General features: G+C 42.2%; 1 protein-coding gene across 1 annotated transcript in view; it reads left to right on the top strand.

Annotated features, from left to right (window-relative positions):
- Positions 1 to 17,679, top strand: part of COL4A6 (collagen type IV alpha 6 chain) — a gene marked incomplete at its 3' end in the record, with an annotated part of 301,135 nt that overhangs the window by 219,138 nt on the left and 64,318 nt on the right. The window contains exon 4 of the mRNA XM_017863099.1: positions 17,386 to 17,520. Coding sequence (XP_017718588.1) covers positions 17,386 to 17,520 — 135 coding nt within the window. The remainder of the gene's footprint in view (positions 1 to 17,385; positions 17,521 to 17,679) is intronic.

Genomic DNA, 17,679 nt, shown 5'->3' with positions numbered 1-17,679 from the left:
TATGCAGCCAAGTTAAGAACTACTATTTTATATCCTTGCTGTTCAATGTGAAGTAGCTTCAGCAGCATCAGCGTCACCTGGGAGCTTGTTAGAAAAGCAGAACCTTGAGTCTCCTGCTGAATCAGGATTCCTAAGTGATTTGTAGACACAGGACAGCTGAGAAGAAGTGATTGAGAGTATCTAGCATGTTTCTAATCTAGAGAGTCTTCTTCCTTCTTTATTTTGCCAAATACTTACAACGGTAGCCATGTGAGCTTTTTATATGCTATGGGATTGTTCTCAGAACCAGCTGTTTGTGCAGTCTTCTGACAGTTGCTTGATGGCATAGAATACATGAGGTGGTGCACTGATGGGTTTGAGAGGGCCACCGAAGACATCCAGACTGGGTATGTCTGATCACTCACTCAGGTGCCGTGCACATTGCTAGGTAACTGCCAGAGCGTGAGTCAAGCGACCACTTTTAGGTTCTCTTCTGCAAACAGGAGTATAGTCCTGTTGTTCCTCCTGGTGATTTGTTTACTTTTGGATTGTTTTCACAGAATTGTGTTTTCTAAAAACCATTTATTTGCAGCTTCTTATTCAGGCTATAGATTTCACTCAAATAGGTTGCTTAGCTTACTATTGCCAAAGATTTATTTATTAAGAGCGTTTACCACTAACTCAATCTAGATATTTTCTATAGATTCTGTCTGGCCTTGTTACAACTTAGTAGTTAATTGTGTGGTGGTGTTTCTGTGGGCTCCAGCTACTCTGGACTACAGGTTTTCTTTGTTGTTGTGAAAATTTATTTTACTAGTTTCAGTTGGAGTAGATGGACAAGATCTGGCAATGGATGGTGGAGACGGTTGTACAACAATGTAAATGTACTTAATGCCACATAACTGTATACGTAAAAATGGCTAAAAGGGCCAATTTTATGTTAGGTATTTTTACGATGATGAAAAAACAAATTTCAGTGTATTTTATTAAATGTGATTAGGTATCCTGGTTTGGATTCTGGAACAGAAAAGGGCATTAGTATAAAACTGGTAAAATCTGCCAAGCACAGTGGTTTGCACCTGTAATCCCAGCAATTCAGGAGGTTGAGGAAGGAGTATCACTTGAGGCCAGGTGTTTGAGACCAGCCTGGGCAACATACTGGCATGTCTCTTAAAAAAAAAAAAAAAAAAAAAAAAGACTGGTGAAATCTGAATAAAATATAGAGTTCTGTTAATAGCATCATACCAATGTTAATTTGTTAGTTTTTATGAATGTACAATAGTTACATAGGATGTTAACATTCGTAAAACCAGGTGATGGGGTTAGGGGTATACTGGAACTCTCTGCTATCTCTGAACTTTTCTATAAATCTAATATTATTCCAAAATAAAAGTTGTTTTTTAAAATGGATTCCATTTTGACCCATCATTTTGGAAAGGAGGTAGAAAGGACCATTAGAATAATCTGGCAGAAGACCAAGAGGTAGAACGCTTTTCTTCTCCAGAGCTTCCAAGTTGAGTTCCTTAGAAATGATGGTAGCTAAGAGTGTTAGATGGATTGCTGCAATGTTTGACTGGACACAGAGAGAACTCCAGAGGCTGTTGTCATTATCCAGGTGAGAGCTAATGAGGGACTGAGCTAGGCTTTGGTTATTGGTTCCTAAAAGGACTAATAAGAGTGGCATGGACACGGACTCAGGAAATTGGAGGGACCTGAGAAATAAATTAGAATGCTGTCTCATCTTTATAGCAAAGGTGGTGGAAATTGTAGGAGATGGATGAAGTCACCATGAGAGAGACAAGAGCCTTTGGGCAAAATGGAAGGGGCCAGTGAAGAGGGTGATGAAGGGACAATAGACTGAAGAGCCCATAGTATAGTGCAGTAAAAGCCAAGGAGGAGGTTTCAGAAGGGAAAGGAGTGTTCAGTGATGACAAATGCTGCAGAGGTCTATGGTATTAGAATTTAACAGAGGTCACTGGTTACTTTCCAGAGAGTACTCTCAAGAGAGAGGAGTTGGTAGGCCCAGATTGCCAGGGCTTGGAGAGAGTGAAAGGAGAGGAAATGGATGCAGCGAGTGTTGACTGGTTTACCATGAAGTTTGTTCTGGAAAGGCAATGGAGACATGAGATGGTAGCTTATAGGGAACGGGAGTAAGGGAGTCAGAGGAAGCATTTTTGTTTGTTTTATTGGTTAGTATCACGCACTCCAGAGCATGTTTCAAAGATGAAAGGAAAGCAACCTGTCCGGAACACGGAAGAGAATAGTTACTGGAGTAGGGTCCCAAGGGCTAGGAGCCCTGAAGCAGCTGCCTGGCAGTGCTCACTGCAAGCTAGCCTTGCTCTATCTTCGTGTGCACCTTCCCCCTAATTGTGCTCTTTAGCTTTGCCTTTGGGAGATCTTTCCTCTTGCACATACACTTACTAGAGCTTCTCCCACCCCATAACACCCCCTCACTTTTTCTTCTCTTGGGTTCCGGAGACTGGTTGAAAATGGACTAACAAATACACCTGTCTTCGTCAAGTCTGCAAGTCAAGGGATGTGATTAGCTGCTTGGTTCTCAGGCCAAAGGACCTGAAGCACTCAAAGCCCTGAAGGGGAAAGTACTTGAAGATTTGTCTTCCACTCAGCTTTAAGGGACAAGTGTTGCTACTCTTGGCCGTGGCGGCCTTCATAAGGGACTTTATCTCTACAGAATTCTGTATTAACTTTTTCTGAAAGATTGCCAGCACCCGATTCAGAAGCTTTTAAAATCCTCATAAAACCAGAGAATGAAAAAAAGCAATAATGGAGGTGGAAGGTAAGCAGAACATGGGACTTCCTGCCCAGTTCACCATCCGGCCAGGCCCCTGGTCTGGCCAACTCCTTTTCACCCCTTTTTCTCCCCTAGTTCCTAGGGTTTAGCCTGTTTTGCTTGCTTTTCTGACTGCCACTTCCTCCCTCCTCAATTTCCCATCTAGATGCCTTTAGGTATGGTTTCCTGATTTATCCCTAACTCTGCTTTCTGTAAGAACCAGAAAATGGACTGTTAACTTGTTTAAGGTGTTTTCATTGCTACAAACTCTAAGGAAACAGTTGGGCAGAGTGAGATATAACCAAAAGTAGATGACGGTGTGAAAGTGGGGAAGGTACAGAGGATGATGAACCCTGACAAAACATCAGTCTTTAGTGAGCTGTGAACACCTATGCTGTCTACTCTCCTCCCTATACAGGCCATTGACTCTGACCTGGGAGTTAGCACCATTATCTCCCCAGCAGCTGAAACCATCTCTCTTTGAGTTAAATGCTAGACAAGGTCTTCAGCCTGAGGTAGAGGTGGGGTGAGGTTGCTAACAGTCTAGTGGATTTTCCCCATGTGTGAATCCTCAGGTTGCTTTCTCTGACTCCAGATTTGTCTTGACAGAATTGGCTCAAGTACTAAATGTTGTACATAATTTATACCTCTAGGTGGTTCAAGCGTCTCACTTTGAGCAAGGGCAAATTTTCTTATAAATCATTGTTTACCACGAATTGCTGGCTCCCCTCTGGCTCTCTCTCCAGCCTGGAGCCCAGGATCAGCTATTTCCACATTGTTCTTACCCTCCTCCTATTGGACTTATCCCTCTCCCTCACCCGCATACTCACCCCCAGTACTTCTGATATATATATTTGCCAGTGCCCAGACCTGGAAAACCCCACCACCTGCTTTGCTTCCTCCTGCTCCTAAGCTGCCAACTATTGTTTGAGGAAGGTTCCTCCACACATAAAAACGTGTTCTCTAGTGTCGGTGGAGCTCTCAGTGCTGCTTGGTAGGCCTTCACACTTTTCTAACAATTGACTTCCTGTCACATCCTCCATAGCATCTCCTTCTGGCCCTCTCAAGTCATCCTCAACCTCAAATACCTTCCCTCTCTACTCATGGCTCACTTCCTACATTTGTTGAGAAAATTGAGATCAATTTGAAATAGACATTCTCCACTTCCCTCTTACTTACCAAAATGTGCCCTGGGTCTTCTCTTTATGCATTTTTTTCTACTCTCTAGTTTGGAAGAATAAAAAGCCCTCCTCTATCTCCAAGATAAACCCATCAACAGTCCTTGGGTTGAGAATCATATCCCTCCTGCCTTCCTATGCCTTATGGTATATACTCATGTGCATGCATAACTTCTCTTTTCTAACTTGGATTGAGAGTTCCTGAAGGACAAGACCCATGTTGCATTCATTTCTGTTTCCAGCATGTTTCACCATGGCATAGTCGGCAATCAAGAGATTGCCCGATTTATCTCTAAAAAATTGCCTCATCGATTTACTGAACCAATGAGTTGTCAGTGGAACAAGTACACTGACATGAGTTCTTTGTCCTTGGTGCATCTACATAATTGATTGCTAAGGGTGCCACTGGGCAGCAAGAAGAATTTAGGGAAGAGTCAAGAGGATTCAATACACTCCAGACCCAGGGTTTTTGGTGGAGTTACATGACATTTTAGTGGGAATTTTTGACCAAGAATTGACCTGCCACCTTATTAAGGGAATAGTGGAAAAAGCCGCTAGACTCAGACTAAAGATCTCGGTCTGCCGCCCGTAAACTGCATGGCCATGGACAAGTTAGCCCCTGGGCCTCAATTACTTTCTCTAGTACATTGAGGACAGTGTTGTTATGAGCATTAGATGGAGTCGTACATGTGAAAACACCTTGAAATCTGAAGCACTTCACCAATGTAAACTTGTGACTCTTATACCTGATGCCACCAACAGCTCTGGGGCTTCTACTTTATCGATACCACAGCTGCCACCACCTCCATTGCCCATCTTTCCTGTTGTACACAGAACTTGATGTCATCTCAGCTTCCAACTGTTCATGATGGGAGGGGAAAATATATCAGAAATGTGGAGCTCTCATTCCCTTCCCATCTTTTTCGCCTGCGTGTGTCTGTGCAGAGGGCTTTACTTGTCCATAGGGACTACTACATATTGTTGTGAGGGTCAGTGGAAGGGAGTTGTGTCATCCCATCTTCTTCAGTTCAAATCCATGAATGTCTATGATAATCCATGATTATATGGCAGGCTATGCCAGAGTACCAGCAGGCTCTACCATTTTAACAGGCTCTTGTGCCTGTGGGCATGTGTGTTTGGATTGGAATGTGTATCTCTTTATCAGCATAGGTGTGCATATTAATGCTCCTCTGGTTCTAAATGAATACAGGAATGTAAGTTTGCATGGGAACAGCATCAAAACTGTGTAAGTAAACTGCTTCCCTCTCTTCCTTGCCCTTCCATCTCAGAGCTCCCTGAGTTCTCTGACAAGGAGGTCCTGACAGAATTTCTTTGATCCTACCCTTTTTTTTTACTCCTTCTATTTAAGGATTAGTAGTTGGTTGCTCCCAGTTACCTCTCACTCCCAAAATTTGATGGCTTTTCACCAGAGAATCAGGGAAGACAACATTGATCCAGAAGCAATCAGCTCACACCAGCTCAGTATTGGACCAAAGGTTGTGTAGCATACAATGATGGGCAATATATTGTGTCAGAGAAAAATGCCAAAAGTATCCCCTTGTCTAATGGAATAGATACACTACAGCAAAAATTGCTCTGAAGTGAATTTCTGGCAAGTCCTGTTTCGCTTTGATTTTATTATAAAACCATATCTGTGTTTTGCTAGAAAACTAAAAGAAAAGGTTGGCTCCAGATTGTAATTAAACCTTGTATTTTAAATAAACCATACATTTGTAATAATGTAGATCTAATCATTTTGAAACTGTAATGAGACTCCTGTGTGAGACAGTCAATTTGCTCCCACCTTTCACAGCTTTAAATTCTGCTCCTCTTTTTATTCAATCTTTTTTCTACTGAAAGCACTTCCTTAGGAGTTTACTGCCTCATGAGTCCAGCAAATGAGGTTTGTTTGTTAGTTTGTTTGTTGGACAATTGGAGTTTGGTTAATCGAGCTTTTTCTCCAAAAGCAAAGTTTTGTCAGTGGAATGAAACTATAGCTCATTTTCACATACATTGTCTCCACTGACGCTCAAAGCAACCTAGGAAATGGGTAGAGCAAGTAATAACTTCATTTTGCTGATGAGAAAACAAAGGCCTAGAGATTAATTAACTTTTTCAATATCATACAGCTAGAAGATTGGAGCAGGGAATTTAATCTAACTCTTATACTTCTGCTTCAAACAGGAGACTTTTTTAAGAGGCAAAGGTGACATCAATTCAAGTTTGCTAGAAAACTTTCAAATCAAAATCATTCTCAAATTAAGTATTTCATGTCTTTCCAACAGGTATATTAGTTTCAGGTTAAATTCATCCCAAGTGGAGTTGTATTTATTTACTCACGCAGTCTGGAAACTCGGTACACGCTGGGGCTCTTTGTATAGACTGAATGCCCATTCCAAGGGATATGGGGCTCATTCAACAATTTATAATAGTTACAAAGGTGTTTAGTTGTTCTGTTTTTATTTTTATGTCCAACTGTTGATCATATTTACAGTTTTATGTGATTTTTTATTCTTGCAATTCCCATTAAATATCACAAAAGGGAAGTTTGGTATGGTTCCTGATAATAGTTTTGTGAATGTGTTATGGAGGAAAGGGACACCTGAAGATTCTCCCATGAATTTATTTGCCTCTATCTAGCAGCTCCACTTCATCCTATTTTAATAATTACATTTCCCAGGGATAAGGGAAAATATGACATGTCTAAAGCCTACTTCTCCAATTTCTGCTCAGCGTAATGACCATCAAGTTAGCATACTGTGCCTATATTCCTTCTGCCACTAAACTAATATGCTAGCATTGGAGACTCATAGCACATCAGAATTTGTCCACCAGAGCCTAGATAAACTAACCATTACCCACTGACCAGGTAAGAAGGCCACTTTAATTGTGGAACCAGAAGAAATCCCCCATCTTTTAAGTTCTAGGGAGAGCCATTCCTTGAAGTGCATCTTATTTCTTAATTTGTTAATTATATCAGTACATTTCTATTAAAGAGTACTTATTCCAATGAAAAGTGTGGGTAAATTGAGATAAATTGCTTTGGTATCAATGAAAATAACAATATTTTCTCCGCAGTGTAGCTCTTACTGCTCCTGTTCATGGGTTTGTGTCTCTGCGTTCAGAGCATCATTCAATGCAGAGACAGTGTAGCTTGGTGGAAGAAACAAAGCCTTTGGTATCAGCAAATTGGCTTCACCAGTTGCTTGCTGTGTGATCTCAGGCAAGTTCCTTAATCTCTCTGCATTGGAGTTTCTTCATCTGTAAAATGAGATTCATACCCACCTGTTGGGGCTGTTAAAAGATTAAAGGAGGTGAATTTAAGGAATAGCACTTTATAAACTCTTGGTAAAAGAAAGTTATTATTATGTTTTAGAAGAGAAATGTGAGTAAACAGGTAGAAGAAATGGATGCAAAGTCTTGCCTAGCAAGAGTTAACTTTATCAGTCTGGGATATGTCTTCTTAAAAATTTCAACATGCTGACAATAACCAGTGGAATGGGTGGATGTATCTTTGAAAACAAAACGTGTAGATGCATGTCTTCGTGCCTGGGCTGGCTGCTTCAAACACTGATTATAGCTGAAGAACTAGAAAAGAAATGTGATTCCATTTGAGTGTTGAGGGGGAGACTCTGATACTATTTATTAGCTGTGGCAGACCTGAAAATTGTCTTTGCAAGACATCGATCACTATGTATGTATGTATGTATTATGTATGTATGCATGTATGTATGTATGCATGTAGATGGAAAGGGTCACTGCTCTTGTTGGCGAATTGTAGATGATGTTAACATTATCAAGCTGATCCAAAGCTTCTTGGGCCACAAAATAGGTCTGTATATCTGCATGATATGATTCTTTACCTGCCATATGCTAGACACATTCTTCACCACCAGCATTCTTTCTTTTTTATTACTTCTGCAGGCAATGCTAGTTCATTAGTGCTGTTACTAGGAGAGTGAAGTGTATGGCTTTATGGATACTCATCTTCGTTTGTTTCAACAGAGAGAGCACACAGTTGACTGGGAGGCTCTGATGTAACGCTTCCACTGAGCAGCTGTGTGACGTTAGCCAGCCCTGTTGGTAACTGCTTTGCAGCTTGGTGCCCTTCGCCTGCCTTGCAGATGTATTGTGATAATCCAAAGGAATGGTGAAAAGAAAACTGCTGTGAAATTTAAGTATTCTGCTTATGGGGGTGTTATTATTAGTATCTTTCTTACCACATTTCATTGCTAGGAGAAGGATCCCTAGCTACTGAGGTAAAGTTTGTTAAGTTCTTGCATTTCCCCCACCCACTAGCTGAAATGAGAATTTCAGTTGTAAAGTAAGGACAAATTGTAAAAATCAAGCCACCTTGTTCCTAGGCTGGAGGTCAAGGATCTCTGCTCCCCCTTCTCAAAAGGCCACAAGGAGTATTTTAGGATAGTGACATTCTTTTAATTCCATTTTGCACCTAGCAAATGAGACTTGGAAGTGGCCTTCTCAAAGATTCCCAAGTGCATATCTAATTCTCTATTTTCATTCATTTCATAATGATGTATATTCCCCACAATTATGTTTTGTGTGTCTACTGCACACCAAATACTGCATCTCCCGGGATATAGTGGTGAACAAACCTCACTCTGTTTCCTCAAATCTTCCTGTTTTGTGGGAAAAATGTGCTAAACATCTCCCTAGATGTTCGCCCAGGCATCTTAAATTCCACCTGTCCAAAGGTGAATTCCTCATCTTCCGCCCAAGACTCTTCTTCCTCTAAGTTCTCTCATGTCATCAAAGAGATCCACTCAGTTGCCCAATCAAGAAACACTGGAGTCATCATTTGCACTTTCCTCTGTTTTACTCGTCAGTTCCAATATGGCACTAAGTCCTTATAGTTTTTAGCCTCTGAAATATCTCTCAAATCTGCCTTTTCCCTGTCTCCACTGCCATGAACCTAGTCCAGGTCACCATTATTTCTCTTCAGGAGGTCATAGCCCCCTTATGGGGTTCCCTGTCTCCAGTCTTGTTACCCCATCCACTCCTTTCCTCTTGTGGTGTGTCATAATGAGGAAGGAGAGGTACCCTAAGCCATAGTGATAAAGGAAAGCTGAGGGCCTTTCAAAGATTGTGAACTCCAAACCTGCACAAGCCATAATCATTTGCTAAATAATGGTACATCAATAACAACAAATAACTTCTATTGCACATTTAATATATGCGAGGTGCAATGCTAAATGATTTACAACAGGGATTCTCCAAGTGTAGTCTTTGATCCTGTAGAGTCAGCACCACCTGAGAACTTGTTAGAAATGCAAATTTTTAGACCCAGCCAGAACTACTGAATCTGAAACTCTGGAGCTGGAGCCCAGCAATCTGTGTTTTAATCACCTCTGGGTAAGTCTGATGCATGCTAAGGAGCGAAAATAATGATCTACTTGAATTTTCTTATTTAAGCTTCATAATTACCCTATGAAATAGACACTGATATTATCCTCACTTGACAGCTGAGGAAATTTGAAGATGCCATTTGTCCCAAAGTCTTACAGTGGTGAAGAGGGAATCTGAATCCTAGACTTTTGAACTCTGAACCCTGTACATTTAGCTAGCACATCATGTCACTTCACTAAATTCTGAACAAAACTGGAAGCCAAACTAAAGTTTAAAACAAAACATGCTAATGTACCAGATTAAGCACCTCAGCATCTATAAATTTTTGTAGGTTATCCTCTATTGCCCTTTCCTACTGATTTTCTGTGATCTCACCTCTGCTCCAGCCAGACCCAGGATTCTGACTGGCCCTCGCTTACAGAATTCGCTGATTCCCATGAACATGTTGTTCTTCATATTTAGAATGTATTCACTAACAGTTTGTTGGGTCTTTCTTTGCTCCTCTGCTCCCTTGTCAACTCACACATCTCTTAATTCCTCTTGGATTTGTGATATATACCGTATAATTTTTTAAAATGCATTGCATATGACTGGTGTGGTTTAGCTGTATTCCCACCCAAATCTCATCTTGAACTGTAGTTCCCATAATCCCCACGTGTCGTGGGAGGGACCCAATGGGAGGTAATTGAATTATGGTGGCGGTTACCTCCATGCTGTTTTCTTGATGATGAGTAAGTTCTCATGAGATCTGATGGCTTTATAAGGGGCTTCCCCCACCTTCACTCTGTACCTCTCTTTGCTGCCACCATGTGAAGAAGGACATGTTTGCTTCCCCTTCTGCCATGATTATAAGTTTCCTGAGGCCTCTCCAGCAATGCTGAACTGTGAATCAATTAAATCTCTTTCCTTTAATACAATGACCTTATCTCCAATACTTTTTGTGATATGGCCTTATGTCCCCCAACAAGCTTAAATGTTGCTTGAGGGCATGGGCAATGCAGTGTGTTTCTTTTATGTATTGCCTTCTCACCCCCTACATGTATATTCATACTTGCCAAGCACAAAACTCAGCATGAGATGAAAAGTGTTTAATTAGGTTGGTGATGGGTCATGTGTCATCTGCTTTCAAGGGATAACATAACTGTAAGTTTCATGAATGCAGAAACTATGTCTTACCTGCCATCTTAACCCGTATGCCTGGCACAGAGTAAATCTGTGAATAAATCATTGTTAAATGGATAAATTCCATTCAGGATGAGAATCAAAGTCATTTCACTGAGAGATCTCAGAGAACAAAGAATGCCAGAAACTACATTAGATTTAGACCATTTCTGTTTTCAAAGGCTCTAAAAGGTATTGTTTTAAAAGTCTACAGTTGATGTTGTATGTACTTGGGTTAAGTCCCTTTCTCTTTCTGCCCTTCAACTTCTCCATCCTGAACTGGATCAATTCCTGAGTCTTATGCAGCTCTCTTGTTGGTGATTCTGTGATCACATGTTTCCTGATTGCACTCTATTGCAACTATTATAAATTAAAGTTAAAATTCTAAGGCCCCCACAACCATCTGAATGGATCCGTCCTCTTGGCCAGGGACTTTCCAAAGCTAACCTGGAAAACTAGTTCAGCCCATGATGGGAACAGGGAACCAGACATGCCTCATTATACTCTCCTCCCTTTTGGAGTTACTGATAGAACAGACTCTTGACGTCTGATAAGAAATATTTACCATCTATTCTCTCCGAAGCCTGCTACCTGGTGGCTTCATCTATTATGATATATCCTTGGTTTCCACAACCCCTTATTATAACCCAGACATTCTCTTCTATTGATAATAACTCTTTCAACAAATTGCTAATCAGAAAATCTTTGATTCTACCTATGACTTGAAAGCCCCCCACCTTGCTCCAGGCTTCCAGTTGTCCCAGCCTTCCAGACTGAACCAATGTACATCTTACATGTGTTGATTGATATCTCATGTCTCCCTAAAATGTACAAACCAAGCTGTGGCCTGACCACCGGCCACATGTTCTCAGGATCTCCCAAGGGCTGTTTCATGGGCCATTAGTCACTCATATTTGGCTCAGAATAAATCTCTTCAAATATTTTACAGAGTTTGACATTTTTCCTCAACACTATGTAGACTTCCAAACAAGATACTGATGTACCTGGGCCACTGGCTTCTCAGTGTGTATAGTCCATTCAATCATTTCTCCACTCAGCAAACGTTTACTGATGACCACTGAGTACCATGCATAGTGCTGAGCACAGGTGATTCAGTAAAGAGTAAGACATAAGCCCTGTCCTCAAGGAGTTCAGTCTGTTGGGAGGTATAGACACATAAACAGGCAATCTAGCCCACACCGTTGGGTGGGGGTAATCATAGAAAACTCCCTGGAGAAGCTGATATCTTGGTTAGAGCCAAAAGATATAGAAGAGGTAGCCAGGAGAGCAGAGCCATATACAAAAGCACATAAAAAGGCCCTGGGATAAGAGGTTCGGAGAGAGTAATGCAAGATTGGAGGTCACAGGCAATTTGGCAGGCTGTGGCAACACTCCAGGCGAGAGATGAGAAAGACTTGAACTAAGACCATGGGGCTAGAGATCAATGAACAGGTCTGAGTTAGATTTTGCATGTAGAATTCACAGTACTTGCTAATGGATCGGATGTGGGAGGTGAGGGAATGGAAGGGTCATGGAGGAACCCTGAGTTTCTGGCATGATCAACTTTATGAATGGTGCGATTTACTGAGTTAACTCCATTAACTCAGAAAAAGGGAGCTGGTTTGGAGAATGGGGTTGAGGAGAAGCCAATGTGATTTAGTTTGGGGCATGTTGGGTTTGAGTTGGAATATCTATTTGAATAGATCTCTTATAAGTCATTGACTATAAGGATCTGGCACACTCAGAAGAGAAATATGGGCTAGAGGTTCAGATTTGGGAATCATCAGTATGTAGATTAAGACCCTTTAGGAGGAAAAATAAACACTGAGAAGCCAAGTGCCCAGGAGAACCAGGACACCAGTGCTATGTAAAAGGAGAAATGCTCTCACTGATGTGGGATGCTGGCATACATGCTCATCTATTCCCAAGCACACATCTCTGCCCCCAAAGAGGGTTGCTCAATGATGTCTGTGCATCACCAACTGAAACTTAAGGGAAGGAGCATTGAGTGCCCAATCCTATAAACTCTCCGTTTTGCCATAAATGATGCCTAAAGGAAAAAGGGAACTGATGCTTTCATTCTATCTGCCAGGTGTTTTATATGTATTAACTCATTTAAATGCTGACAATAATCCTAGGTAAGAGCTATTATTACACTTCAGCCCTTGATACTCAAGATGGTAATGTCCCTTGCCCAAGGTCATATAACTGTTAATTGGCAGTAAGGAGACTTCACGTAAAGTGTACCTAACAGCACCGCACCACCTTCTACAATACAACTGGATCCTTAGGAAGGCTTGTGCACACCCTTCTCCCTTCCCTGCTTCATAAATACCATTTGCATCCCCTAGCTTAATGCTTTGCTTTACAAATCCCCCTGGGAAAAGCAAAGCTCTAAGTTGTCAGTCATTAACGCCTCAGTGGGAATGAATTTCAGATTCTTCCTCAGGAAAAAATGTTAATTTTATGGGAGAAGAACACTGGAACCTTAAGGGAGGTATAAAAAGGCAGAAAGGGACTAACTTATGAAAAGTCAGCCTCCTTTACCAGTTTCACTGTCCTATCTAGTGTGAGGCATATGCTTTTAAGATTCATCGATGATATTTCTACATATGTCTACTATTTTATAGGCAGCCCCATTTCTGAGTCTTTTACCCTAGTTATCTGGGTCTAATCAGAGGTCACCTTAAACTGCACACTGATCCCAACTCACTGTGGTTGGCAGGAGGCAGCCAGCCTGGGCTGTGGTTGCAGACCTGCAGTTCCTGGCCTTAAGCACAAGTCCCAACTCATTCCCTTGAGAATTAGACCCGATGTGCATATTTAAAATCCTGAGCAGATGGAAGCAGGAGAGCTCATTGGAAAGACTTGGAGGAGTTCCTTCTGCCCTGTCTGGGTCTGTTTGCCAAAATAAATGACATGTATCAGGGCAAGGCATTAGTCCAAGCCCATTGAAATTCTGCTAGCTGTCCAAACAGTGATGGTGTGTCAGATTGGTTCTGTGAAATGACCAGGGTTAGCAAGAAAGAAATAATGTGTGAGCATCTGGCTGCTGCAGCCTACTGATGGGGACAGTCCCAGGGGCGGACCCAGGGTAGTGGAGGGGCAGCCTCAAGGACCCCCTAAGACATCTGCCACTGGCAAACGGAAATAGCCACGTACTGGCAGCAGGCGGTCTGTTTAGTTCCATGCCGTTCCTACTAGCTATGTGACCTAAACAAGTCCTTCCTCTTCTCTCGGCCTTTTTCCCCCCACCCGCCCCATGTATAAAATAAAGCCTGGATTGAATGGTCTCTAAGGGCCTTTCCTGCTCGAACATTCTGTGACTTCTCTGACGCTGGTTTGATTTCTTTTTCTCTGTAGAGGGAGAGGCCCACCCACCCACCTGCTTATCTGTAGTCTCTATGTTCTCACACTGACCTCTGCTGGCCATTATGAAAAATGTCGCTTATAGTGTCGGATGGGAAAGGAAAGGAATTCACCGTTGATTTAGTTAATATTAAGCTTTAGCTGTATGGGTAATGAGGCAGAAATCCTGTGCATTAGAGATGAGGAAAAAAGATCATACAGCTATAAGCACAAAGTAAGCGTATCTGGATGACAAAACAACCCGCAGAAGAAATGGGTCTCCCTCTTTTTTTTCTCAGTCACTTTCATTTGTTCCCGGTGTTCTGTGCCACTGTATGACAGGACATCCATGGATGGGAAGGCTTTTTGTCTCATATCCTATGACTGCAGGCTCCATAAGGGCCTCACACCATGCTGAGGAAACAGTTGTGGACGAGCAGAAACCTAGAAACTTCCCACAGGCCCTGCTTCTGGCCCTTGATTCAATGTGAGAGGTTTCAAGCTGGGCTGCTGGCACGCCCACCAACCCAAGCCGGAACCTGGGGCCAGTTCAGAAGTGCACGTTCCTCTGGTGGTGCCTTTTCAAACTCCCATTTGGAAAAGAATTAGAATTTTAAAAATATATGTGAGTTCTTTAGGAGAGTTCCTTTCAGCTCTCTGGGCGGAACACAGGTGTCAAGAAATTCTGCATGCCCACCAAGCCAGGAGTAAAGAAGCAGGCTGTGGGACCCTGCCTTTTCTGCATGGAATTGGAGTTCCAGTTAAGTCTAGCCCTCGAGTTGCCTACCTCCTAAGTCTCCTTGCTTACCCTTGCTTACCATGTGCTTGCAAAGGTAAGGGACCAGAGGTAGAGGGTGCCAGTCCCTGTGCCTATGTTGGATGCTGCTGGGACTCTTCTCTAATGGTGTGAGCAGGATGGGACTGGGCCGCATCACAACCTACTCTCTCAGTAGCTGTTCAGTGATTTCCCTTCCTTCCCTTGATGTGGGAAAACTTTTGGCAGGGCTTGGATTTGGGTCAAGCATTCAGTGCCCTGACTGGATCCTCTCTGCTAGTAATAACGTGGCCTCTGCAAGCCCATCCTGCCCTCCATTCTCCTATCAAGCAGTTCCGTCCTCCTCAACAGCTGGTTCTTATCTGCCTCTCTTGTCCCAGCCTCAGGCAGGCAGCCATGGCCTCATTCTGACATACACATGTTCTCCTGAATGCTCCTTGATGACTTTCAGCCAGGAAAGACCGCTCTTCTCCCAACTCTCCCTGTTCCCAAACCTCTGAGGGTTCCCTGTGTCCTGCCACATCAAGTCTTCAACTTTTCTGCGGTGCTTTCCAGGCCCACTTCAGCGGGAACCTTTCCAATCAACCTTTCCAATGCAGCCCATGACTTCCCCCAGCCATGGGCAAAATGTGAGCATTCCACAAACCCTCCATTGCCAACTCTTTTTTTGTGTTCCCGCAGCACTTAGGCTCTGTTCCAGATTTGTACTGTTTGCTGTGACTTTGTATGCATTAGTCTTAAAACCTAAGCCCACATTTTCTTTTTTTATTTTTTAAATTATGCTTTAAGTTCTGGGATACATGTGCAGAACGTGCAGGTTTGTTACATAGGTATACATGTGCCATGGTGGTTTCTTGCACCCATCAACCCGTCATCTACATTAGGTATTTCTCCCAGTGCCATCCCTCCCCTTGCCTGTCACCCCCCAACAGGTCCCAGTGTGTGATGTTCCCCTCCCTGTGTCAATGTGTTCTCATTGTTCAACTCCCACTTGTGAGTGAGAACATGCAGTGTTTGGTTTTCTGTTCCTGTGTTAGTTTTCTGAGAATGATCGTTTCCAGCTTCATCCATGTCCCTGTAAAGGACGTGAACTCATTTTTCTTACAGCTGCATAGTATGCCATGGTATATATGTGCCACATTTTCTTTATCCAGTCTATCATTAATGTAGGCCCACACTTTTGACCTCCTACTCATTGTCAACAGCACCCCAGCACTATTTTTTAAGTACTGCTCTTTTTCTTTTTATATTATTAATATGTATTATACACACATATACACATATACACACATATTTATTGATTTTGTGAAAATCCCAATAATAATAAATAACAGATCCACTGTAAACAAAGTTCCAACGATGGGAGGTAGGAACCTAAAAAGTGAAAGTTTCCTCCACCCCATCATTCCCAGAATGAAGCCTGTTAAACAGTTTGCAACCTATCATTTTTTGTAGGCCACATGTTGGATATTGGGAAAGGTTGAGTGGTAGGTGGTGCCCAAGAGAACTGCATTTCCTTGGACAGAGCGTCTTTTACTTCCTTGCAAGGGTCGTAGGTCTTCGTGGGCCTGATTGACACTTGAAATTATACTCCAAAGGATCGTCACAGCTGGTGGCCACTTGCATCTCCAGTACTTAACTGTAGCCACAGCATAAGGCATCCGTCCCATTTTCAGCCTTTAAAAAAGTAAACCTTGAAGGTGAACAGTAAAGGGCGTGCTTAATGGGCTTCTTTTCAAAGTTTTTCACAGATTTGTAGGAAATTACGGACAGTCAGTAAAGGGGCCAAGAGGTAGAGATGGGAAGCATTTATGAAAATGGACTTTCTACCTGATACGGTGTTGTGTTCTCTGAGAGGTAATGCATATTACTAATGGTTTTCATTCTTCTGCCAAGAAAATTCAGTTCCTACTGGGATTTGTTCTAAATGATAGACCAGCCTGCGTATGTTGTACCCACTGGGGTTAATGCTCAGTCTGAGTCCACTTTAAAATGTCAGCCTGTACTCTCAGACTTAATTGTTACAGACATTTTATAAGCAGGACATTTAAAATCCTCAGGCTGTTCCCTCTTGCTGTCATAATTGATACTTAATAGATATTCTCAGGCTTCTTGTATTTTACACATTCAACGCTTTACAGATTGGAGAGGAGAGGAGAGAGGGATAGGAAGAAAGAACAAATAAGCAATTCATGTGTGTATATGTGCATGTGTATGTGTGTTTTCCCTATGAATGTCTGCTACTAGGTGCAGTGATGGAGTCCTGGGATCTGCCAACAAAGATGAGCTCTTGCAGGTTTGTCAGCTTGTAGGTTTCTGGGCCCACTCTGGCCCCCTGGGGCAATGTTCTCTAGGTACAGCAATTTCTGGGTTTCACTGCAAGCACATGGTTGGCCATTTGGATGTGAGTTATAAAATGTCATGATGCTCTCCAGCGTTCTGTTCTTTCACTATTTTGACAATCTGATAGATGGCCTGGCATTAACTAGGAAGAGGACAATATTATCCAGCCTGAATAACTAATTTCCTAAGAAGTACAAAGTTGAAGGATCTTGGTGCACATGAATCTTATTAAATGTGCTTATAAAATGTGTTCTATCCAAATAAGCTTAGCAGCCCCTAAAATAGCCTTTTCTGATCCGTGTCTGGAACTTTGGCGTGCCTCACAGATCTCTTAGCCAAAATTACTCGGTGAAGTGATGACAGTGCTCTTTGTATGTGGGAAAATGAGAAGTATTAATGCTAAGTCCTCTATTGACTAATTGCACTCCTTCTGTCCACCTTAGGGGCGACCTGGACCAATTGGAATTCAAGGCCCATCAGGTCCTCAAGGATTCACTGGCTCTACTGGTTTATCGGGATTGAAAGGAGAAAGGGGTTCCCCAGGCCTTCTGGGACCTTATGGACCAAAAGGAGATAAGGTAAGACCAGCAAAGCTTGATTTCTCTTTGATGCATGGGCCACAAATGTAAAGATCAGAAGTTCTCCATCCCAGTTCTGCTCATTTATGATGTCATTCCTGAGTAGTTTCGTGCCAGGCTGTATTTCTGCATTTTTTTTTTTTTTTTTTTTTTTTTTTT

Source organism: Rhinopithecus bieti, unplaced genomic scaffold (genome assembly GCF_001698545.2).
Source record: "Rhinopithecus bieti isolate Rb0 unplaced genomic scaffold, ASM169854v2 scaffold_68554, whole genome shotgun sequence".
Classification (NCBI taxonomy): Eukaryota; Metazoa; Chordata; class Mammalia; order Primates; family Cercopithecidae; genus Rhinopithecus; species Rhinopithecus bieti.
The sequence above is the reverse complement of the archived record's forward strand: the minus strand, read 5'-3'. Positions and strand labels throughout refer to the sequence as shown.